Raw genomic sequence first — 25,566 nt, 5'->3', positions numbered from 1 at the left:
GAAGACCTTTCATGGCCGGAACTTTCTTATTTTGAAAGTACTACGCAAAGGGACACCAACCTTTTCAATCAACCATTTATTATGCCATGAATACAGTTTTTAACATTTTATTCCATTGCTATAAATAATACCCCAAACCTTCCAAAATAATGAGCTCAACGAATGCATGTAAGCAGAAACGTCGCTAAACGAAGTATTAAAGTAGCTTGCTTCTGCAGGGGATGGAGTACATTAGGCGCTGACCTTCTCTACAAGCCTCTTCAATTGAATAACATGATATTCAGAGAACAGACATTAAGTTATGTGAATCATCCTTTAACATTACTGTTATCATGCTTCAAATGAGAATACAGGAAATTCTGAATGTGGATTTCTTTACAAAGTCAATGAAATAATTTTTTCATTACTTACTACTCCTATGGCACCGAACTGACTTGATGGAAAGGCCCCTGAGACTGGCAAGGTAGGGTAATATCAGTTTCACAAATGTTCTGGGTAGTTCTGGTAACCTATTTATGTGGATGTTAGTGTTTCAGCATGCTGGCTGTGATTACCTGTTGTGAGGAGACCATCTGGCCATCAGCATCCCAGCTGGGTACCACGGTCAGGAGATTGTCTTTTCCACACCACCTGGACCTTGCAGACATGGAGCACTGAGGCACCAACCATATTTCTCATTCATATTTTATTATGTCATCATCTGACCAAACAAAAAAACATAACGGAAAACATTGTCTGGTTTTCCAACGGCACACCCTAAGACAAGTCTTTCGATAATTGCTTGGCAACTGCTGGCATTGTGTGTGTTGAGGTTCAAAGCAGTGAGACACAAAGTATAACCCTCTGAGCAGCAGAAAGCATCAGAGTTGCAAAGAAAGAGGTGCCTACGCAAGCACATTCACGCACACACGCAAACATTCACGATCCATTCTGTCAGTTTAATTTGGCCACGATGCTCAGTCAGAATAAACTGCTCTGTGGGGGATTTAATGTTTGCATCCAGGGGCTTGCCTTGGGCACACATCCTCCCTCAGATGAACTTTTCTTAGGTCGCTGGAAGCAGCCTTGACTACTGACACCCAAATGGAAAAGCTGCTTGAGCCCACAGCTTGTTGTCCTCCCCAGAATTTGGGTTAAATTGATACAGAGCATTGTTTCTGTGGGAGGTTTTGAGTTTGATGAGCTCTGAAGCCCCTCTCTGAATGCTGTGCTGCGTTCACTATCTGGCATTGCCACAGGGGAGTAGATGCTATTGTTGGACCCCTAGAAACAGTGTGCAGATGTATTTCAACTACAGGTTAGCCGCTTGTGTATTCTTCCCATCTGAGTGGAGTAAACATGCTGATAGCTGCTGTGGTGATTTCTTGTTTTTAGAACCGAAAGGTTTAAACGGAATGAGAAGGTCTTTTAGTGGGGAAAAAAAAATAGATTATGAAAACAGGATACCCCACCACACCTGACACCTAGGTTAAGCATGCCAAATATAAATCACAGTTCACAATTTATGGTATCTTCAATATGACCAAGACAAATGTCAGAAGATATATTTTCAGATAGAAAACACAGTGTACCTATATGCGCTTTTTCTATATGCAGCTGAGTCTAAATATATCCATACTTTAGATCTCAAACCATGTCAAAGCCTTGAAGGGCCTTTTAGTTACAATCTGTAACCTTGTCTTTCTGATATCTACTTACTGATATTTGCTGACATCTCCTGGAGACCTGGTTCAACAGCATTTGGAAATTTCCAGTATTCTTGATCAGAGCTCTAAAAGAAGAACACGCTCAGACTGTGTTTCATTTGTCATGGGACAGCTTGATCTAAATCGTGCATAACTTAATCCCCTCTGTAAGAACTAGGGCTGATCTGTTATCTGCTACAGAGAATTTGATACAGTACACTAAGAGGTTTGTGATATGATGCCCCTTCAATTGCTCTCTTTCTGAGTCTTGAATAAGCCTTTGAGTTCAACAAATGGAATCAGATGATTCCTAGGCCTACATGCTCAGAGGGATTTATCTTGAACCATCCAAATGTGTCTGTCATTGTACTCTGTAAAAGTCAGCTGTGTGATGCTAGCTCTTTCACAGTCAGGTTTTTAAAAGTCTTGTGTAGATTCTCACTTTTACCCTTGAGGAAAGCTCTCTGTTGGCTTCAGTCTGCACTGTCTGCCTCAGGATGGCCATTAGATGGATTTGAGGAAGATACAATAACAGATGACCTTTTCTACTGACTAATGCCACTGGCATTGCACTTGCTTAGATGAGGTTTTCGAGGTTTGGGCCAGGACGCTATTCACTGATGACCCTTTGCCTCCAAGCTTAATTTACACTCAATATGGGCATCCATTAAGTCAGTAAGTGCATTTCTTTTTCAGTAAGCAGCCAACTCAACCGAAATGCAAACACAGGACCGTAATTAACTGAACTTTCAGTTCATACTCTTTAATATTAGGCAGCTGTTGTCTCAGTTTGGGACAGCAAGTCTGTATAATTGGAATTTGTAATTGAATATAGCTTATTTTTGAATAAATCTGTTATCTTAAATTACAGAAACAATTAAGTTAAAAAAAAACAAATTTCCAGTAGGCACGACTAATGCGATAATGTATTTACAAGTCCCCATTTCTGATCTATTGCTATCAACTGTGTTTACCTCTTAAATTCATTTGGCCAAATTTGCACAATTTCTGTGCACAGTATGTTGTTTCTTATTATCATTAAGATAAATTTGTGGTTATTCATTTACTGCACTGTGACTGTACCAGGATTTTCCCCTTTTCTTCCATTCAGTCATATCATACAAATACGGTACATTTATAAATTGTATGATTCTAAATCTTTTTTGAATTGGTACTTTAAAGATGATATTCAAATAAACTTGCCGTAACTTGGTTACGCCATGATCAGAAATTGTCGATTCGACAAACATGAACTTACAATGAAATGGCCAGTGGTGTAAAATAAGAGCACGCCTTTAACCTGTGTGTGGCAGCACTCTGACCTAAAACAAATTGTCTGCAGAATAAAAAGTGACGAAGAAGAAGCATAAGGTATTGTGGGCGGGTCATTCGTCACTTCCGTGAATAATACAACAAACGTCTATGCTAGCTGTGTTTTGTAGTCTGTGCTAACTCACATTGATGTTACGTTACATTTCGATTTAACCGATTCCACGATTCGTCTGACAGGCGTATACCACCAGGTCGGTCTACATGTATTTGATATCAAGTGGCTGGCTTGTTAGTCAAGTTCTATTGGAGAAACATTACCTCATATCGCCCATGGACGTTTACTATATCAGCTAACGCTAAATGAAAAGCTCTACGCAATTCAAGTTCTTGGTCTTTCGTTTCCACTGATTTTTAACCCTCTCTTGGCACTGTCATAGACACAGTTTATTCGATGATGGGTGCATGGTTTGCATCTGTGTTAAGTTGTATAAGACCGTTTTTATTAGCTAAACTCGCCTTAATGTAAAGCGACTCTAGCTAACTTCAAAATATGTAGCCTACAGTTATTTTTAACAGGTACTTTATACCCGTTAGGAGTTACCTTAATCACATTTCTGATTTCACTTTCATAAGTGAATCGTGTCCTTATATACAAGTTCGGTCTGAATAAACAACCTATTCTTCATTCCTCCTTGTTCGTAAAGTTGAATTATCTGGAGACAATAAAGGGGGATATGTGTCTAACCATCATTACTCTGTAGCCAGCTGCTGAATATTAATAATTTTAATTCAAATTGTGATGCTCAGTGTTTACACAGGCCGTTATGTAAAAACGTCCTACTGGAATTATTTTGAACTTTTTGTTAGTTTTTGAGTGAATTCCAGTGATTATAATATTGAGTGATGGTAATGTGAATAAGGCTGAATTGTAAAGGTTGAAAGTGAGTGTGTGTTGTTTATGCGTCATCTTGTACTGGATTTAAGCTTAACTTAGTACTCTATTTATGCCTCTAGTCAAAGTGAAGGAAAAGCTCAAGATGTCTTCAAAAGCTTCTATGTTCCCTTTTCAAAGTTCTTATTTTGTACACAATCTAACAGTAGATTTCCAGAATTACTATCAAGGCCAGTCATTTATACTTAACATAAACATTTTAAATCTGTCATTTCTTCACGCCCAGATTGAAGGTGGCAGGTTCTACACTCATGGAGCCATCCACTAAGCCTGGGACCAACCAGGTGGCTGATGTGGTGTTCGTCATCGAGGGGACGGCAAACCTGGGCCCATACTTTGAATCTCTGAGGAAAAATTACATACTTCCTGCTATTGAGTAAGTATCTGAAGATACTGTTCACTGATTTATTCCTTTTACATCACAAATAAACACCTCTGTTTTGTTTTACCTTTTTATTTACCATAGATATTTCAATGGAGGGCCCCCAGCAGAGACAGACTTTGGTGGAGATGTGAGTTTTTCTCTGATGTCTATTTTTAATAATTCAAACTGCTTTTTGTGTTGTGAAGATTGTGATAGTGATTATTTTAGGAAAGCATTATTGAATACAGCTTCTTAAAATATCCCTGTGTTTTTTTTTGTTCTTTTAGTACGGAGGGACACAATACGGTCTTGTGGTGTTCAACACAGTGGACTGTGCTCCTGAGTCATATGTCCAGTGTCACGCACCAACGAGCTCTGCCTTCGAGTTTGTCTCATGGATCGACAGCATCCAGTAACTTGATGAAAACTGACAAACTGTCAACTTAATATTTTATCAGAAATAGTATAATAAATATTAACAATTTTTGTTTTGCACAGGTTCATGGGGGGTGGAGCGGAAAGCTGCAGTCTGATTGCAGAAGGACTTTCTGTGGCTTTGCAACTCTTCGATGACTTTAAGAAAATGAGAGAGCAAATGTACGATAGCATTTTTGTTTCCAACATGTTAACTTAAAAAATAGCCAAATGACTTTTCATCAAAAGTATCTTAATAGAGGTTCTCCCGTTGTTTGATGTTTATCTTTGAATTGCAAGAAAAACTCTTTGTCTTTGTTTAGTGATGCTAGCCTTAACCTGCAGATCTTCCAGTGCAGTATGACCTTAGTATATATTTAATATAGTTTTTCAGTTGATATATAAGAAGAAATTCAAGTTTGATAATTATGCAACTAGGATTTAACAGGAATTTTCTCTTGGCATGGCCTGAGTGCTGATGAAAATTTCAGCTCTTGTCGTTCTCTCTTTGTGCCATTGTAGAGGTCAAACCCATAAGGTGTGTGTGCTGCTGTGTAATTCTCCTCCATATCTACTCCCTGCTGTGGAGAGTGTCACCTACAGTGGCTGCACAGCAGACAGCTTGGTCAAAATCGTCAGAGATGTGAGTTATCACTAATTTGTCTCCATTGCTCACTTGTGACAGAATGTTTCTGAATGGGGTCAGTTTTGATAAGTACATTGCAAAATAATCATATTTATTATAAAGTAATTTATTTTGTATTGTTATATAGAAAGGAATTCACTTCTCTGTGGTGGCCCCCCGGAAACTGCCTGCTCTAAGGGCTTTGTTTGAAAGGGCATCTCCAGTAGGGGGAGCAGTTGAACCTCATCCCGACTACAGTCAGGATCCCTTCCACATGGTCCTGGTCAGAGGCATCTCGCTTCCTGGTGAGTACCTGACCTGTGTGTCCAGTTCAATATATACTTACACCAGTCAGACACAAAAGTATGACCACTGACAGGAGAAGTAAATATCATTGACCATCTTGTGACAATACAATGTTCTGCTGGGAAACTTTTGGACCTGGCATTCATGTGGATGTTACTTAGATACGTACCACCCACCTAGACCAGTCCAGGCACCCCAGATCCCAAACTGATCAAGTATCTGTGGGATGATCCACAGAGGCCCCTTCCCTCAACCCATAGGACCCAAAGGCCCCCACTAACAACATTGTTTTGCCAGACACCACAGGACACCCTCAGAAGGCCCATGTCAATTCTCTGATGAGTCAGAACTGTTTTGGAGGCACAAGGGAGACCTACACAATATTAGGAAGGTGGTCATAATGTTATGTCTGATTAATTAATTGTTACTACTTTCAGTCAAAAAGCCCTCAGTACAGTCAACACGACTGAATACTGGGCTTACATTTGTCAGGAAACAGAACTCTGCATTAAATGTAGCTCTGAACGTGCTAGAGGTGTAAGTAGGCCGACATTTGCTTACATGTTAACTATAACAAGCGTATTAGGAAATACTATGTTGACCCTATGTACTGATGTGCTGCTGATGTGAAGCTACTTTTAAAAGAATTCTAAAAGGCATAATATCATGTTTATTTTATGTTTCTTAAATTAGTTAGGGTTTGCAGGTTATGGTTGTAGATAGTTAGAAAAAATATGGAGTGAAAAACTATTGTGACAGACAATAATCTTAAGTACTATAGTCCTATGCAGATACATGCAGAGTATTGTAATTTTATAACTTACTTGTCATGGCAGCTGTAAACCCCTTATCTCCAGACACAGTTTTGATAGGATGTTAAACCAGGTTTTTTGTATTCCTTGAGGCTGCAAATGAGCAAAGCAGGCATTAATGTTGTTTATTGCTTTAAATGCATTTTTGTTTATAATTTTCATCCAAGTCTTTAACTTTCATTTAATTCTTTACACTACATGCTTCATAACATGCTTAATTGCTAATTTTCATGTATTTATTTATTTATTTATAATTGTATACAATTCCATTGTAAGTTGTTCTTTAATTTGTGGTTAATTTGTTTAATTTAATTTGTCTTAAATAAGGCCTTAGCTGTTGTTAAAGGTTACTCTCACACTGCTCTATGAGTAGGAGTGATGAACATACTTCAGCAGGCTTATGTCTCCAAATAAACAAATTAAGCTCATCCCACTGTCTGTTTTCAGTTTCCTCAGGTGGAGGACCTGGACCACTCAAACCTGTACTCCCTCCACAGCCGCTGCCTGTCACTCCGCCTGTTCCACAAGCCCCTCCACCCAATAACACAGCCCACCCTTATCAGGTAATGAGCGAGCAGCCACACAGGGAAAGGCTGCCATGGTCTAATTTCTGCCACGTGCTTTTGGCTCCGTTTCAGGCAGCGGTGCTTATGTTCCTTCCCGAAAACGTTTTACCCTGCATTGTCTGCCTTTAATCTGCTTGCTGACAGAATTCTGCCCCCATGACTCCTGCTCAGATGGCGGCACAGATGGCCATGGACACAGCCACCAACCAGAAGATTCGCTGTGAGTTACCGGTGGACTCTGTGGGCCTTTGTCAACAATTTATCCAAGCTTTTAGTTTCAGTGTGTCTGTGTTTATGTAATGTATGTGTAATTATATCTGTGTTCTTTGTTTTTCTGTAAACTTGTTTCCAAAAACACTATTCTCTTTTTTTAAATTTTTTGGCGTTTAGTAGATGTTCTAATCTACACTAAATGAGTGTGCCTTGGTGTCCATTAATGGTAAAAGTAGATAAAAATTTATGGATCCCCAAGGGGAAATGTAGGTGTTACAGTGGCAGGGAAAGTTGGTGCAAATTATGTTCTTCACTGGTCTTTATACTTTATACTTGTTTCATTCAGTCACAGGAATGGTCAACCAAGGTCCTCCGTTCCCCAGTCAGCCAACAATCCCATCAGTCCCAGGGATGAAGCATAGTCAGCCCAGCATATCAACAGTCACCACAGCAACTCAACCCATAATGCCTCAGCAAGTTACTCCAAATCATCAACAGCAGGTCACAACTCTAACAGCCACTCAACAGCAGCAGACAGCACCTCAGCAACCACCCACATCGAATCAGCCCACAGCACCTTCAGTACAGACCACCATGGTAAGTCGTGATAATCAAGATAAACCATAAACAATATGGTTCGACTGCAATGGAAGCAATTGTAGCTCAAGTGAGGTACCATCTTGGGAAACCACGGTAGAAAGAGAAATATACTGAGTATTTTGACATTTTGGGAAAGAGCATTTTCCCTTAAATAAATTGTAACTCACAAGATAAAGCCAACTAACTGGTAACTTGGCACAGAGACTGGCAGTGGGGCAATCCAGGTTCTGACCAGTGGTAACAAAATCCCACTGCCAGTTGTGTTTTTAATTATTTACTGATGAGAGCTTTGGTTATGGATAACTGCACTTTTGGGACGGCGTGTAGATCTGAGACAGACAACATGCAGTACATACACACACATAACCTCACAAGTCAGCATCTTTTGGAGAGATATGGTCTAAAAGCAGTGTGAGACATATTTTGATGTGGAATGTTAATTGTTTGTTACGCTAAGGTTTGTCTTTTTGTCCACATATTGAATAGTGTCTCTTAGTCATAGTTTTCATTTGTTATTTTCACCAATATAAATGTTGTCAATGTTTAAGGCATATTGACTTTTTCAAGTGTAAGTGGTCCTGTTCAAGTTATAATACAGATACATTAATTTGTGAAGCTGTACCACCATCAGCCTTGAGCTCAGTAAACTCTTAACACAGTTTTATACCATAATGAATTTTAAATGTACTATCGGATCAAAACAAATTGATGTTCCCTTATCTCTGGAAGATCGCTGTGGGTACAGTGTTTTAAAGTCATTCATTCATTCTTCTTTTTAGTTGTAGAATTTTATGTCAGTATTGATTAGATTGTCTAAAATTTGTAATCTAACATTTAGAAATGTTCCAGTTTAATCAGCTGTGCTGAGTTTAATGTTATTATCATATTGTCATTCTGGTCTTTAACTGTGCTAGTAGACTACTTGTAACCTCCTCCATTTTCTTTATAGCCTGGTGCAAATCCAACTGGACAACCACAAGCAAATAAGATAGTGGCATGGACTGGCGTCCTGGAGTGGCAAGAGGTAACTCAGTAAGCTGATATTGAATTAATGTTCATTTGGAAAAGGACTTAATACCTTTACACAGGGGTTGGTGCTTTGAAAAGTAAGCTGACAAGGACAGCAGCATTAGCAATGGCTTTAAGTCATCCAGACTCAGAAGATAGAAGTCAATATAAAAAATACATAGGTTGGGAAAATAGGCCTGTATGCTGTCTTGCTTGTTGGATGAGAAGATGAATAACTCGCCAATATTAGTAGCAAAGCTATAGCCAGCAACTGGTTAGCTTAGCTTTGCATAAAGATCTGCAACATGGAGAAACAGCTAGACTTACATGCTGACTGTTATAGCATCTGCATTCCAGGGGGCATGCAGATAGCACCAAGAAAGCCGTTTCTCCATGTTTTTAGTTAGATGCTTAGCTAACTAGCTGCTGGCTTCAAGTTTATATTTCCATTAGTGGAGTCTGTCAGATCATCTTATTCTGAGTGCAAGTGAATGAGCATATTTCTCAAAACGTTGTTTTAATTGATCTTGCAATTGTAAATCAGGCTGTTGTAGAATAAAAAGCGGTATAGCATGAGAGCTGCAGTGTTGAACCACTGTCCTGCTGAGATATTCTGATCATCACCACTGTGTAGGACCTATCGCAGTGGTAAGACTTAATAACCACTTGTCATTGATTATTGTACAGTATGATTAATAGCACATCATTTTACTGTCCTACTACTAGCTCAAGGTCAGATTGATTTAGTTTACAGTTGCTGTGCTGAGCCTGGAAATTAGATGTTAATGGCTTTTATGCGACACTCATGAGGTCTTCAAGTGTTTGTGTTTGGGGAGCAGACTCGGATCAATTCCCTCTATCGACTACAGTCTCATCCTCCCTCCTCTGTTTGTCAGAATTAAGTCAGTTAAATGGGCAGGAATAAGAATGAGAAGCTCTCTGAAAGTCTAAATCGTATCTACGGAAATGTACATCCACAAACTACCTGAGTGGACAAATTAGGAGCATGAAAGATTGCTCTTAATCTGCTGCTTCCTCCTGCAGTTAACTCATCAGGCTTTCAGCTCTGTAAGTGATTCCTCTCTGGAGCAATTTGTAATGTTAAGAAGAATTACAGGTCAGATACTAAAACTCAATTGGAGAAATGGTTGTTTATATAAACGCTCACAAGGGATGCCAGCACACTTGGCTAACACTAGCACAGTACAGTGTTTATCGAAATGGTATGTTCTTCTTGTTTAAAATGTAGGGTACCTTTTTAGAAACCTTTTTACCTTTTTAAGGTAGATTAGATTGTTTTACTATCCATTTGTCTTTTCCCTTTCTTTCGTGTCGTACCAAACCCTGAAGAAAAATAACAAATTTGTCTGCACCACAATACATTTGTAATGGACTTTAGTAGAAGTGACTAATTTGTGGTTGATTAAGCATTGATCTTGTATCGGTGCCCCTGGCAGTTTTCCCAGTGGGATTACTGCATTGATGTGCTTAGAGAGTTGATTTTTTTCTTTGACATTTTATTTACGTCTGTAAAAGTCTATCCAACAATCCATTTTTTAAATTGCTGGTCTTGATTGGGGTCAGTGCCAAAGAGGTGGGCAGGGCAGTCCACAAGTCCTTTTCCTCAGCTGTGTTTTCCAAATGCCCCTGGGTCTTAACCAGACTGCTTTGGGGTACATTGAATGTTAACACACACACAAAACGGAAACATTAGCCTTTATTCTGTTCATACTGTACAATATTTAATAATATGACAAAGATAACGATTAAGATTTTTTTTTAAAGTGGGTTTATAAGAGCTACTTATCCATCATTGGTGGGTTACCTACTGTAAACGGTCAGTTTGGAGAAGCAGACAGTGGTACTGGCACAGAAGCCAAGCAATGAACAGCTGTGGATGGAGACAACAGAAAAAATTTATTTTAAACCACAAAAACCATGCTTGTATAAAGAAATCAATGTGATTTAAAATTTCCTCTGTATTTGCACAATTATCATAGTCTTATGTTGCCGTCATATAGGCTTTTCTTCGGTGTCCCTAAAGGTCAAAACACAACGACATTTCAGAAAACACAACAGCATTTCAGAAAACACAACAACATTTCACAAAACACAATATTTCACCAAAACGACATTTCACCAAACAACCACATTTTACAAAACACGACATTTTAGAAAACACAACAACATTTTAGATTATGGAAAGGGTAGGGACAACACTTCTTGTTTCCGATTGGACAGAACCCATGCTAAAATATAGGCTGATGTGATTGGTTGTTTCGCTGCTAGTCAAGAAATGACGCTTTGTGAATGGTCAGCTACGCGGAAGTGTAGACACTGTGATGCGCTTTGAAAGCAGACATGTACTGTCCACATTGTGGAAAGAAGTATGAGTCGTTGCCAAATTTCTGTATGTCTTGCGGAAAGACATTGGCATTATTTAAAGAGGCTGAGGGGACCATTTGTTTTAATGTCAGCCACATAGTTCTGTAGCCAAATATTTGTCCAGGTCTGTGCAGCTTTGACATTATGGCCCTTTTAACTTCATTTGTTGAGGAGTGGTTGCCCCATCTCCTCAGTCCTAACTCCTTCAACTGTGCTTTTAGGGTTCTGAGGGACATGTTAATGTCATGATGGGTTGAAAGCATATCGAGAATGACATAATATATATGTCCTCTTTCAAAATATTCCTCTAGTAATGCCTTCTCGTCCTCTATTCTTTCCAACACGGTTTAAAACTTGTGCACGGACACAGCTGAGTAGAAACAGGAAATTATGATAACACTGTCGGGTTCAGTCACCCTTTCCGTAATCTGAAATTCTGTTGTGTTTTCTGTAATGTCGTTGTGTTTTGACCTTCAGAGCCACCGTACTTTTCCAATGTGAGGATCTGAGAACCATTGTGTTACATGTGACATACATTATTTTACCAAAGTCACACATTAACTCCAACTGACTAACTGATTAAGGCAGTCGTAGATCAGCATCTCCTGTGTTCTGCAAGATACAATGACTATTTTTGGAAATGGAGTCTGGTGGCTCTGTATTTTCATATCTGTATACTCCAGTGGTCAGCTTTAGGGTGAAGTTGTAATATCTTAAAAACATTTTAGGTCTGTCTTTCTGACACCTGCAAGATACAATAGTAATGTTTTGTAAGCACACTTTTTTAACATACGTCTTATTTTTGTCTTGCTCTTGTCCCTCCATACTAATCTCTGCAGAAGCCTAAAGCCTCATCCATGGATTCAGCCACCAAACTCACACGTTCTCTTCCATGTCAAGTGCACGTCAACCAAGGAGAAAATCTGTGAGTATCTGCACCTCATCTGTAGTGAAAGGTAGTTTGTTTTACGCATACCATTTACCAGTGACGTTCTAATTTTGTCTCAAAACAGAAACACAGATCAGTGGCCACAGAAGCTCATCATGCAGCTGATTCCACAGCAGTTACTAGTGAGACCATTTTTTATGCATTTGTTTAAGTGTGGACATGTTGTGCTTGTTCTTGTTTGTTTACAGCAGTGACTTTGTTATGAATGATGCATAATTAAGTCCTGTTCTTTCTTTCTTTCTGTAGACAACCTTAGGGCACCTCTTCAGAAACTCTCGAATGGTTCAGTTTCTTTTCACCAACAAAGATGTGGAGTCATTGAAAGGCCTGTACCGCATTATGGCCAATGGCTTTGTAAGTGTTCCATCTCACTCTACTTTTTTCTAATGTCTTCCTTCCTTGTCCCCAATCTTATCCATCATTCATTATTACTCAAGATGTTTTCCAATGACTGGAAACTGAGTGCAGGTTCACCTCTGTCCACTAGGTGGACTGAACATAAAGTTGTGTTGCAATGTTATGGTTAAGACTCTAGAGGGGGTTCTAGGCCTGATTTTTGCTCACTTCAAGCTCGATGTGATTTTTAAATGTGATTTGCCACCAGTACAGAAGACAAAAAATAATGGTTCAGTTTTTATTAATTTCCGGAAGGCTTGTATAATAACAGTTTTTTTGTATTGCATGTTAATCAGGTAATACCACTGAGACATAGTAGAGATATTAATAGTATTCAGTCCAGCTGAGCTCTTCCTCTTTGCTGAATTTGATTTACAGCCCAGGGAAAGAACAGTAAGAATCAACTTAATACCATTTACATTTAATTTATAAAACCGATATGTTTGATTGGACAAAGAAGCTCAGGAGAATGTAATGTCCCCAAGCCTGAGACCATCACATAATTACAACAGTGTCCCATGTCATTGTCTTAATCTGCCCTGTGACCCTCTTTGCAGGCTGGTTGCGTCCACTTCCCCCACACTACTTCGCCCTGCGAAGTGCGGGTGCTGATGCTGCTCTATTCGTCCAAGAAGAGAATATTCATGGGCCTCATACCCAACGACCAGAGTGGCTTTGTCAATGGCATCCGGCAAGTCATCACCAACCACAAGCAGGTCCAACAGCACAGAGCGGTGAGTGATAACTGAAGCTGGTGGAAAGAGAAGAAGGTTTCACTGTGGAAGAGAATATGTGGAGTGGGTAGACCAAAAAAAGGTGATAATGAGGACACATTATAGATGTGCGCCAGGGAATTGAGGTGCATTGTTTAAGGCATTAAGCTGCATTGTTATTGACATTTCATTTAGTGAACCCGGTATCTTCACAGCAGACACTCTGTAGAGGCTAATGGGGCTAGCATTAGCTACTGCAACATTGCAGTCCCACCTCTTTATCTCTGCTTAAGTGAGAGAAATAAAGGTGCAATCTGTGTGCACTCTTTATATCAAATTTGTTTCAAGCTCAACAAAATGTTCTCAATCCTGAGCATTGTGTGGTGTGTTGGGTTATTTAATAAGTTTGTTAGCAGTAAGTGCTTAAAAGGTTTATTTTTCTTACATTTAAGTGGATATAGGTTTGCTAATCTGTTACTAATTTAAAGCTCTCTGTTAACTTGATTTTAAATCTTGACTATTCCTCTATAATATTAAATATTTATATAAATCAAAGTCAAAGTTTAAGGCATTTTGGGGTATCAATTATTAAGAGTTTAACACTCAAATACTTGACCAGCATGATAAGTAGGGACTTTACAACTGAGAAGACCTATTGATTCAGTTTGTTCTCATTGCTCTTTGGTGTGTGACATTACCTTTCTCCATAGGAGTCCACTTCAAACTACTTTGAGGACTATAGACAAAACACTTTATTCTGTGAAATACTGTTCTAACTTTAGTTTAGAACCATATTGCTCATAGTAAGTAGCTGTTCGAGAAAAAGTTAGATGTTTTTTTTATCTTTTTCTTTACTCAAAAATGCAAAACATGTGGTTTCAGTTTACATGTTAAATTTAGTAGTGTCTTCAATACTATACAATACAGTGGATATCTTTTGGTTTTTGATTGTCTTGTAAAGGTTTCTGCAAAACTGTGATGGCCATTTTCCACTAGCAGCGAGCTTTGTTGGTTTTCTGATTGGTCTGCTGACCACCAACCAGAGGGCTCCAACCTTTTGCCAATTACCAACTCCTTAGGATGCTGTTGCTCGGTTAGACAGGCAATTGCAATCCATTGGTCCATTCCCATAGAAAAATGTGAGTCTACAGGTAATATGGAGGCGAGGCAGTTTGTGTTAGCAACTGTGGTATAAATATTGGAAAAATATAGAAAACCGGTTATCAGTTTTTCTGTATGATTTCCTCCACTTTTTCAAGTTTTTCCAAGAATAACAATCATGAGTTTCTATGCTAACTAAGTCTACAAGTTTTCAACTTTTTTTTTCTGGGAATGGACCCAGTGTTACCTAGCAACAGTAACAGGATGTCAGAACTTGACATACGGTAGGACCCCTCTGGTTGGTGGTCAGCAGAGCAATCAGAAGGCCAACAAAGCGTTAAATTGTCAAAAATAACTTGTGGGTGGCTCTAAAATCTCTCCATGTTAAAATGTCCAACTTTACTTTTGAAATAAAGTCATTTTCAGCCTGTGACTTAACCAGTTTAATAAACCAAAATAGTTAATGAACTGGCCAGGAGGTGGGCAAGATGGTGACTGAGCCACCACACTGAGCTGTAAAATCCCTCTTCAGGAAACCTATGGGTGATATCAGGGATGGCTCATCAGTCTTTATGTGCAGTCAATGAGTTAGTAATCCCTGTTCCTATTACATCTGTCTTCTCTTGTTGTAAAGTGAAATTATGTTTCTCTGTTATTATAAAACTAGAAATGAACTGAGAAACACCATGTTGTGTGAGTTTTGCAGGCTATATGTTAATGTTACATGAGACTCGCTGTAGGAGGACTCATAAGGAAATCTAGAGACGAGACTCCTCCATCTAGTCCCAATGGTAAAAGTAGACCTGTTCTTTTCACCGAGTTCATTGCAAGTTGCAAACACTGCTGCCTTTCTCACATGACATGGAACTTTCACATTCCCTCTCTGCTCATCTTCATCTCCAGAGACAGGGTGATTTAAAATGTGTCCTCTGGATTAGCTGTCTTTTCCGTCACAGGGCTCCACTCCAGCTTATTCCATCTAGGGAGGAGAGGTGCTGCATAACTGTGAAACAATGCAGCACCCAGCCAGAGAAGCAGCATGTCTCTCTTTCAAAGTGAAGCCTGTTGTCAGGTTTACATGACTTAGATTACATTTCTTCTCACAGGCTGCCCTCATCAGTGGTGATGGCGCTTGTTTACTCACCCCACTAATTTTATGGCTACGCAAAAACACATCAGCTCTATATGTAACTTGAAGCTGTGTGTGTATGAGCATCAGGGCATTTAGAGAAGACAGAGGACATGAAATTATAATGAAGATTTTTTTTCCTGCCTCTTGTGTATCATCACATATTCAGTGCTGCATTTCTAATAGAAGCACTACAGCAATCTTAACGTAATTAAAAATTCAATTTGGACCAGTAGCTAAGGTTTTTTTGTGCATTCTACAGGAACGAGATTGTAGTTTGTTCTGTTCAAAGTGAGTTCAAATTGAATATTTTCCCCTTAAAAATGATACACCCTCTAAATCGTGATCCAGGATTTTACAGGTTACTGGGTTAAAGACGGGAGATAAATCAATGGCAGTAGAAGAGAGAAGTGTTTTGTTAGTTTTCTCTAAAGATCTGAAGCTGTGTGTTGCGCTGCTGTTGTTGGTCAGAAAGCATACCATGCATTAGCACAATCCCAGGGTGATTTGTTCTGATTCAGCAAGATGGATGGGTGAAGGTGTTTTTCCATCACGCTTTTTTCCCTGAGACTGTGGTTAATAATTTGTGCTAGGAGGGGGGAGGAAACACCCTTCATTCCTCCTTGTCTCTCTTAGTGTGGAAACACATAGGCCACCACAGGATCTGCGGAACACAGCTATCTCAGGAGCTGCCAGTTTCAAATTCTGCCTTTTTAAGCAGCTACAAGTTGACTCATGCTGTGATTTCCGTCCTGACTGATTTCCTTTTTAAGTACAGAACTGTACAGGTAAAATGTGAAATAGAGTGAGCGTACAGTCAGATTTAAGTGATATGTTTCTGAATAATCAGAGTGTAGCTTGCAGGCTTGTTCCCAAAATTTGCTGACTGGTAAACCAACAGAAACAGGCTCCCTCTTTTCTTGTTACTCTGTGTTTAACTGCAGATTGAAATTGTGTACAATTTCTTTTCCTTCTCCTTTCTACACTGACAGCTTTAGTCATCAAGCTTCAGTTTGCTTTTAACCATGAAATCCAAAATAGCAAACACCTCAGCAGGTGGTGCTTGAAGTTAAATCTCCGCTGGTCGTCCATGTTTGTTTTTGCTTTCCATCTGCACACTCATGAGCATAGGAAGTGAATATACGGTTTCAAACACTTTCAGCATTGACACAGTCAACATCAATTACATATAGCAAACAGATGTACTGTCAATATAGATTAGGAATGCAGAGTGTCAATAAACACAGCCAGCTATCAGAATTTGTAGAATGTACTCATTGGTACAGCTTTTTAAAATGAGTAGAAACTCGTCAAGCCTAACTTGACACCACGCTGACATGCACTACAGTACATACTGTGTTATTGATCACTGGAATTATTTATGTTGTCTGTAGCGCTAGACTGCATAAGGATTCTTTAACAATGATAGTTGACAAAATCAATAATTATTCTCTGCAAAAGTGCTCAAATTGATTTTTAAACACTTTAACAAGGTTTTCAAACTTTTTCCTTTCTTCTGAGTATTTTACTTCTAGATTATCTTTATTTAGACATCTACTCTCACTGAGGTCAAAACATTTTTTAATAGAGATGTATGCAGGAAAAGAAAAAGAGAAGAGTATGACATGGACAGAAACAGATGTTCACAACAAAAACACCATGTGCATACAACAACAACACAGTGCAGCAGAAACAATCGCAAGTAACACTTAGTTTTTAAAAATAACATTTTTCCTCCTTTTTTTGGAAGAAACAAAATAATTTAATGCCAAAACTCTTCGTGCCATCAAAAAAGTAGACTGAATTTTTGTCTTCCTACTTCCTGAAATGATTTGCATCTGTACAGAAATCAGGCTTTTATTCACTACTTCACTATTTTTTGTTTATTAGTCTAGTGTTGCATAAAAGTAAGTTAAGCGACATGAAAAAGGATTCAGCATGTTCAATTTGGAATTCATCTAAAGGCTAGAAATGGACAGTGGACAGTTTTATTCTTTACTCGGTTTATGGACTGTATTAGTGTCATCTGACTTTCACCACCACCTTAGACTGCAATAGTTTTGGGACATGACCTCTGTCATTCAGGCAGCTGAACTCTTGAATACACTTTCTGTCGTACTTTTGTTCAGTTGAGAAACACAACACATGACAACAGCCTGGAAGTGTCTCCCCTCCTTTAAAGAGGTTACACAGACTAGTGCAGGAGGAAAGAAGGCATATTGCAATGTATATATATATAAAAAAAAGTAATTCCACTGTGGTAAGAATATACTGATTGCTGCCTTCTTTCTCTCTGTTTATGCAGCAGCTGGGCGGTGCAGGAGGTCCGATGCAGCCCGGTCAAGTCCCCCCCAATCAGAACTTCCTCAACAGGCCCCCTGGTCCCATTCCCTCTTCCCATGGCAACGTTCAGCAACAGGTAAATGAACCCACTCTGTGTTGGCACGTCTGCCTGTGTTTCCAGATCAGTTTCCCTCTCACACTGCCTGTCGTTGGTGCCCTAACTGCCCGGCTGCCACTGATTTCCGCATGCCTCACTGGTAACTCTTTCCTCCGCTGTTGTCCTTTTTTTTCCACACTTCCACTACTCCCCCTCTTCCTCCTCTCTGATCTGTCCTTTGTCCAGTCTGTGGTGGTGGGCATGCCCCCTGTTAGTCAGGTCTCTATGATGGAGGAGCAGCAAAGGCAGAACAACATGGTGAGACCCAAAGTAGCTCTTGTGTGTTCACAAGTATGACATCATAATCCAGTAACTTTTAAGCCTGCAGCGACAGCTGTAGCCAAGGGCATCATATATTCGGGTTGTCCTTTTCTACCCATTCTTGTGAATGCAATATGTGAGGTTCTTCAGTTCTGGCATAAATGTCCACACTGACTCAAAGATGAACTGATTAGAACTGATTGACCAAATGTCAATGTCATTGTGACCCCACAAAACATGTTTTTGGCCATAACTCAGTTCACTGTAACGATGACAGACTTTCCTGGAGAGATAGATGTATGCCAAGGCATATAATCCCAAAGTAGAAATGATTTTTTGTTTAAGTTTTATTGAGCTGGAGTAGGAAACAAAAGATTTGGCCCCTCAGTGTACATTTCCCTACACAATATATCCTTTATCCTTTTTCTTTGACACTGTATAATAACATAAATAAGTTAATAACCATTAGAGACAGGGCTTTATTTCTTTTTCATGAAAAATCTGTGCCCGCCAGTTTTTGTCATGGACGTTTTGTTTTTCCACTGTGATAGACATGCTGACACTTCCATGTCATTGCTTAACATCAGGTGGACAGTTAATTTCCTATCAGCATGAATTTTTAGTCCCTGTTGAATGCTGTTTTTAGCATGCCCTTGATGCAAACCAACAATCTAACTGATAAAATGCATGCATGTGTTTGTGCACTTTGTTGAATCTGCTCTATTTACATTGAATATGATGTAATGGGCACACAACTATTAATGTCATCTAAAGGCTATGCCTTTAAATGGTAAAATACTCCTATTTCATAGTTGACACAGTAGTTATGTTTAGTTTACCTCAAGTGTGGAAAAGGCAGAACAATGTTCCCAGAAATTACATAAGTGTTCAGTATTTTACAGTATTCTTTTATGGGTTTTTTTTTAATAACAGATGACTGTGTAAAAGTACTGTCATATTTCTGTACACTGAACATTAACTCTGAGCAATGTTTGAATTCAGGTTTACATTTGTTCAATGTTCTGGTGAAGCCCTTGACTGCTTCAAGGGGTTTGTAGGACAGTTTGTTTTAGCTTTGAGCCAGCAGATGTATTCAGTTGACCAACAGGCACACCACTTTGCTGTTTTAAAATGGAAAACTGAACTTATAATACCACCAGAATACAAACTGTCTCAAGCACTGAGTAGTTTGTGATCAATGCCTGTGTGCAGGACCTCGCAAGAAATGTAAGATGACAATCCCTTATGACTCTCCTCCTCTTAAACTGTGTGGCATTTGTTAAGATGACAATGAGAGCAGCCGGACCAAACAATCAACAGCCACCAGTAAGCGGCGCTCCACCCAACCAGGTTGCGCAGAGCGGCCAAGCCCAGGCCCAGGGTCCCATACTTCGCCTCTCAAACCCAGGAGCCAATCCACAGCTTCGCAGTCTTCTTCTCAGCCAACAACAGCCAGTAAGAATGCAAGAAATGGCTATTTGAATGAATTGTCTTTTAATAAATGTCTTGCTTCTGAGAATCCAAATACTTTGCAGTTAACATTCCTTTTCTGCCTTTGTCCTTGCAGCAGGGTGGGGTGTCTCACATGCCAGGCATTATGTCTCATCAAGGTTTAGGACAACAGTTGGTCCATCCAGCTCCAGGAGGGGGGGCTCAAATGCAGAACCAATGGAGGCAGCCCTTGCCAGGTCAGCAAGCACCCCTCGAAGATTTCAGAAATATATGACTGTAGTAGACATGAAATTTTAGAATATGGGTCCTGAAAAGCTTTCATTCAAAGGTATTACAGTTGACACCTAAAGTCACATTTCTAGAAACTGATTCATTTAGCATCAGGCACTGAAATTTTGATACAGTAAACCTTTACGTGCAGTTCTTGTTTACTGTGTCTTTACTCCATTTGCTGCACTGCATGTCTGCTTTGTTGCAGATTTTGTTTCTTATAAATTTAAAAGCAGTCTAATGCAGCCATCTGTATCTAACAGTAATCCACTTGTACAGATTTGCTTGAGTCAAATATGCTATTCCAGTGTGTGCACACTGGCCAAATTTATATTTGTCAGACTTACTTTGTTATGCTCATTGATTGAAAAATTCTGCTGAAGTTCTGCTATGTTCATGTATTGATTTGAAGCTTGAACTTAGAGGATTCCCAGTGCTGAAGTTCTCAATTTTCTATTGAGAAACCATGCTATGGTCTGATTAAGGCAAACACGAGATGACAGGTAACAACTAGTGCAGATTGGTCAGTGGTTGGCCTTGTGGATTGACATATGATCTCCTCAAACAGTTGAAAATAATATGATTCTACTTTCTGTTCTCTCCTCTGCAGAAAAATGTCAAAGATTACACAGAATTTCATAATTCAACATTTTTAATATTAAATTATGAAGTAGTTTTCTTTATATCATTCAAATATCTATTTGGTTTTACTTTTCCACTTGGAAGTTTTAGCTTTTTAAATTTCTATCAATTCAGAAATGACTTGAAAGTGTTAACTGTTATCTTATTACCCCTCTCTTAAACCTGTGTTCAGGTCAGATGCTAATGTCTGGAGGTCAGAGAGGAGCTGTACCTCAGCCTGGAATGCCTCAAGTATCCAGCGTCATGGAGGATGAAATCCTCATGGACCTTATCTGATGGCGCGCTGTGGATGTAGGAACAGGACTTTTAGTTGAATCTCAACAGCCCTTTGTCGGTTTGGAAATGTACTTCCTGTTATTGCTACAAATCTCCAACAGAATAATGAAACATAGCATGAGTAGCTACTTCTTCTTTTTTTTTAACGGGACTGAGCAGCTGAAGTTAATTAGGAACAGAATGCAAGCATTAGTTTTTCATGTAAATGGTCAAACAGGCAGTACGCTAATCCTCCATGCTACATTTTGGATAGAGCCAGTGGATATGGTCAATTATGTCGTGTTTCTCGAAACTCTACTATAAGTTCTACATTTTATATTTTGAATCTGAAATAATCTTATTTTTTCCTTTTTAATTGTTAATTTCCTTTTTAATTATCAATAAAGTTGTTTTATGAGGACAAAATAAAATGATGGAGCTTAGATATTTATCATCTTCGTAAATAAGTTTTGCTGTTGATGCCTACACACAGTGATGTTGTATATTTAATGGCCGGCCAAAGTGTCCACAGGCCCTTCCACCTTGTGCATGAATGTAGCTTGGACTCTTAAGGTGAGAGGGAGACTGAAATAGACACAGTAATAGATAGTTCAGTGCCTTTTTCTGCCAAATAGTGTCACAGTGTTAATTTTAACTACTCCAATATGTTGTGGAACCATAGAGAGCCCCTTTGTGCCAAGTAGTCCTACCAGATGGCATCAGTTGGCCATGTTTCCCTTGGCTTAGTGTACAATCAGGCTGGCCGCATGCGTACATGGCCAAGACGCCGCATATATGCTCACAGTCTGCTTTCACAATGTGCCCTCGCATGCAACCAATGATGCATGTGAGTTAAATCCTTAACAAACACAACTCCTTGATATGGATACTGAAGCTGTAGAGCAGAGGAAGTCAAATGCACATGAACTTTGCTCACCCTCTTACATTCATCATGACACATTCACTCATCAGGTTTTTTTTTTTTTTTTTACACTTGGACACTGTGTGTACACATACACACTCACCGACAGGAAGTGATGTCAGTCCCTGTCACCTGGGAGACAGAGACGGTTGCTAAGATACCATGACAGTGGGTTCTTGTTTCTGAGCTTTTCCTCTGCCCCGCTTTCACATGGACTCACACAGATAGACACTAGTCCCTCAGTGGCTGGTGTTCATCCCTCCCATCCCTTAATCACTGGGCGGCCCTTGGAGCCCGGCTTAGCTTCACTTTATCTTCCCCGCTTTCACTCAGTCTCTCGCTCTCCATCTCCATCTATCTGCCTCTATCTCACTGCCGAGCTATTAGCGCCTGTCTGAGCTCATAAGTTTTTCAGTATTTCTTTTATTAACAGCAAAAATGTTCACGCATCCATTTGATGAGTCTTAACCGTAAATAAAAGTGAGTCTATACTGACCTCCGTTAATAAATGTCATTTGGCCAACATCTGCCGTAATAACTTTAAGAAATCAGAACGTCTCAATCCTCTTATCATTTACTACTGAGTAATCTTTAGTAATAATATAATCAAGCCTGGTTCCATTCTATTTCGGCTCTGTGATACGGCGTGTTAAGGTTTAAAGGCCTTGCTGAATAAATCCACACACAAGTTAGATTTAGTTTAACTGAGCGTTCACAGAGTAGACGGTACAGTTAAAAAGTATTCAGTAATTAATACCTTGCCTCATATTTGTGTTGCATTGGATGAATTATTCTCCATTTCAAGATAACATAATGCCACAATAATATTTATAATATTTGATGCATTAAGGTTTAAAGGTTTAAAGGCATAAATCTCCAAATAAAAAACTAACAAACAAAATAAAAACTAGTAGAAATCTTTAATGTAGTAAAGTTGAATTTAAATAAACACCCACCGAGTAGACAGTACAGTTACCAAGTATTTAGTAATTAAGCCCTTATCTGTAATTGCCACCTATTTACATTGCATTGGTTGAGGTACACTGATCAGCTACATTATGACAGGAGAAGTAAATAACATTGACCATCTTGTGACAATGCAGTGTTCTGGTGGGAAACCTTTGGACCTGGCATTCGTGTGGATGTAACCTATACATGTGCCACCCACCTAGACCAGGCCAGGCACCACTGCCCCATAGCAATGACACTCCTTGATGGCTGACACAGACACACACACACACAAAAACGCTTTAGGAACAGCTCAAAAAACATGAAAAACAGCACAAGGTGTTGACCTGGCCTCTAAATTCACTAGATCCCAAACTGATCAAGCCCCTTCCCTCAACCCATAGGACCCAAAGGCCCCCACTAACATTATTTTGTTCCCAGACACCACAGGACAGCCTCAGAAGGCCCATGTCCATTCTCTGATGAGTCAGAACTGTTTTGGAGGCACAAGGTTGATCTACACAATATTAGGAAAGTGGTCATAATGTTATGCCTGATCGGTGTATTGTCCATTTGAGGTTAACATGATGTCACAACATTTTTGTTTTTATTACAATTTGTTTTCTTTCGCTATGCTGGGGAAAACAAAAAACAAAGCTTCTGCCATAAAAACATAAATGTGTGTGGATTTAGTGTCGGACTCTTGAAATGAGTTTTCAGTGTCATAGTCTCTATACACATGTACATTCAATTGAATTGGACAGTATACTGAAAATAGGAACACCTATGCAGAGTCACCAGTCAGTAAAAGTTAACAAAAAAGGGTGTTCTTAAGCTTAAAATGTTTCACAAACCTTCCCAAGTGTAGGAACATGTCTTCATGCAGATAATGAGAAGTTGCCTCTAATGTGTGTGACTACATGTAGCTGAAAGGAAGACTTTCTATGTTGAGTGTGTTCATAGGTGCATGGCTGCTGTGGGTGGAAACTTTCCACTCTCCCCAGGTGCTTGGTTTACTTTCTGATCCACACATAACATGGACACAGTTATACCAATTCTTCTCACAGACAAAGCAGCCCTTGTAGCTACAGTAATGCTTTTCTTTGAACTTATTATTATTTACAATTTTGAAATAAGAAAAAGAAACTGGATTGTTAGTTTGTAGGATGAGGTCTAACAGACGTGGTAAAAACCAAACAGTGTAGAAAGGATGAAGTGGAAACACCTGCGGTCTATGTAGCACTGCCTTCCATCCCCATAGGAATTTCTTCCTCTAGAGGAATTTAAACTTGAGTGGGCCATGTCCAGAGCCCACAATGTGTAGGCAGGTGTCAATGTGCTTTTTAGACTTGGAGATCACATCTCCGGGGGTTTCAGGGGTGGGGTGCTGTGTGAAATATGAATGTGGGGCTGCTGATATGAGCCATCAAAGCCATCTGGGCCATGTACGCCCAGAGAGAAAGTCATCATGATCCGCAGGAAGCTAGATTCACCAATTATAGGTCAAACGACACATGCTAAACAAACAATATAAAAATCAATCTTATGGATTCAAGCAATTTAGGTACTTATATTAAACTTGCTCAACTAATAATGGAATGTTTTACAAATGCCTCACAAAGCTGATTTGTCATAATGACTAATTATCCAAATTTTCCACTCAAGTTCAAGGCAACGTCACGGAGAAAAAAATAATAAAAAATAAACATCAAAAGACAACAAACATTCATCAGTTTCTATCGATTCACTCTGCTCTGACTGGCTTAGGGCTTTTACCAAACCTTATTTGGTCTGCATTTGCATCAAAGTTCATATGTTTGTGGCAAATTTATGTCTAATTTCATTATGCTCCTCTTACGCTTTTTCAATTTCTGACCATTCTGGTCATAGATGTTCTGCAAAATAAATCATAAAGCTCCATTTATACTGTCATACTAAACACATTTTGAGTATGCACCAAGTTCACAGAAGACAAAATGCTAGTCGAAGTACGCTCAGATATGCACACTGAAACTACAGACCTATTCACAATCAGTGTTATGTTTAGGGCTGTAACGCACACTATTTGCATACTACCTGCTAAAACCACTTGTACCATATACTTTCAAACTTGAAATCAGAGCAAAGAGTGTCTAAGTATGGAATACATTGTATGTAAGATATGGCAAATACAGGCTCATCTCATATAATGTCTCATATACATTAAACATGCATTAACCACATTAAACACACCTACTCCTTCTTCCCTGGACACGCACTTACATGTGACCAAGGTCTGACAGCTCTTTAGTGCAAAGTGGTTTGGTATGGGCTAAAATTAAAGTGCTACTGGCTGTGTGGCATTGTCATCGTTCATGTCTGTCTCTTTTGTCACCATAATAAAAAGCAGTGGCCCAGTTTAAAGGCCAGTTAGGGGGAGGCCATAGGCCAGAGATGAAGATTATACAGCCTGGTGGCAGAAGTGCTGCTCAGCATAATGGGGTTTGTAGGCCTGGGGGCAGAGTTTGTTTTACGTGCCGCCGCAGGAGATGTTGACAGGAGCGAGCAATGGAGGAGCAGGAGAGGCAGTCTTATTATGAGGCTTGCCACACGACGAGTGAATGTGTTGTGATGGCCATGGTGGTGTATGAGTGTAACCAGCGCATGGAGAGATGATAAGGAGAAGGAGGCAGATCAGAGGAGCATATAACACCTAAAATTGGATTTGTCTTCAGGGACCCAGTGGTTGAGGTCCACTTGGTCTAGATGTGGGAGGATCAATGGCTCTATTGGGGCCTAATGGATGCGGCTGCCAGATTGGGCTCTTTCTGATAACGGAGGAGCATTAGCCTTAGTAGTGGAGACACAAGCTTGGTTAACTCTGTGTTTGAAAGAGCTTATTCTCTC

General features: G+C 39.4%; 1 protein-coding gene across 4 annotated transcripts; it reads left to right on the top strand.

Annotated features, from left to right (window-relative positions):
* Window positions 1–1,905: 1,905 nt before the first annotated feature.
* On the top strand, window positions 1,906–22,501 carry med25 (mediator complex subunit 25). 4 transcript variants are annotated; one of them, XM_084570421.1, is made up of 20 exons: window positions 1,906–3,208; window positions 4,136–4,285; window positions 4,376–4,421; window positions 4,561–4,685; window positions 4,772–4,870; window positions 5,210–5,330; window positions 5,461–5,617; window positions 6,878–6,993; window positions 7,141–7,216; window positions 7,556–7,806; window positions 8,759–8,833; window positions 12,042–12,127; window positions 12,216–12,273; window positions 12,398–12,505; window positions 13,105–13,281; window positions 17,799–17,909; window positions 18,117–18,188; window positions 19,476–19,646; window positions 19,759–19,879; window positions 20,728–22,501. In XM_084570421.1, the coding sequence occupies exons 2-20, from the start codon at window positions 4,161–4,163 to the stop codon at window positions 20,829–20,831; spliced, it is 2,199 nt and encodes a 732-aa protein (XP_084426547.1). In that variant the 5' UTR covers window positions 1,906–3,208; window positions 4,136–4,160; the 3' UTR covers window positions 20,832–22,501. The 4 variants fall into 4 exon arrangements, with proteins under 4 accessions (XP_084426547.1, XP_084426546.1, XP_084426549.1 ...); XM_084570420.1 differs by having other exon boundaries at window positions 17,796–17,909; XM_084570423.1 differs by lacking the exon at window positions 18,117–18,188.
* The last annotated feature ends 3,065 nt before the right edge of the window (window positions 22,502–25,566 follow it).

Source organism: Chelon labrosus (assembly GCF_963514085.1).
Source record: "Chelon labrosus genome assembly, chromosome: 21".
NCBI classification, from domain to species: Eukaryota; Metazoa; Chordata; class Actinopteri; order Mugiliformes; family Mugilidae; genus Chelon; species Chelon labrosus.
This window is presented reverse-complemented; position numbering and strand designations above follow the sequence as displayed.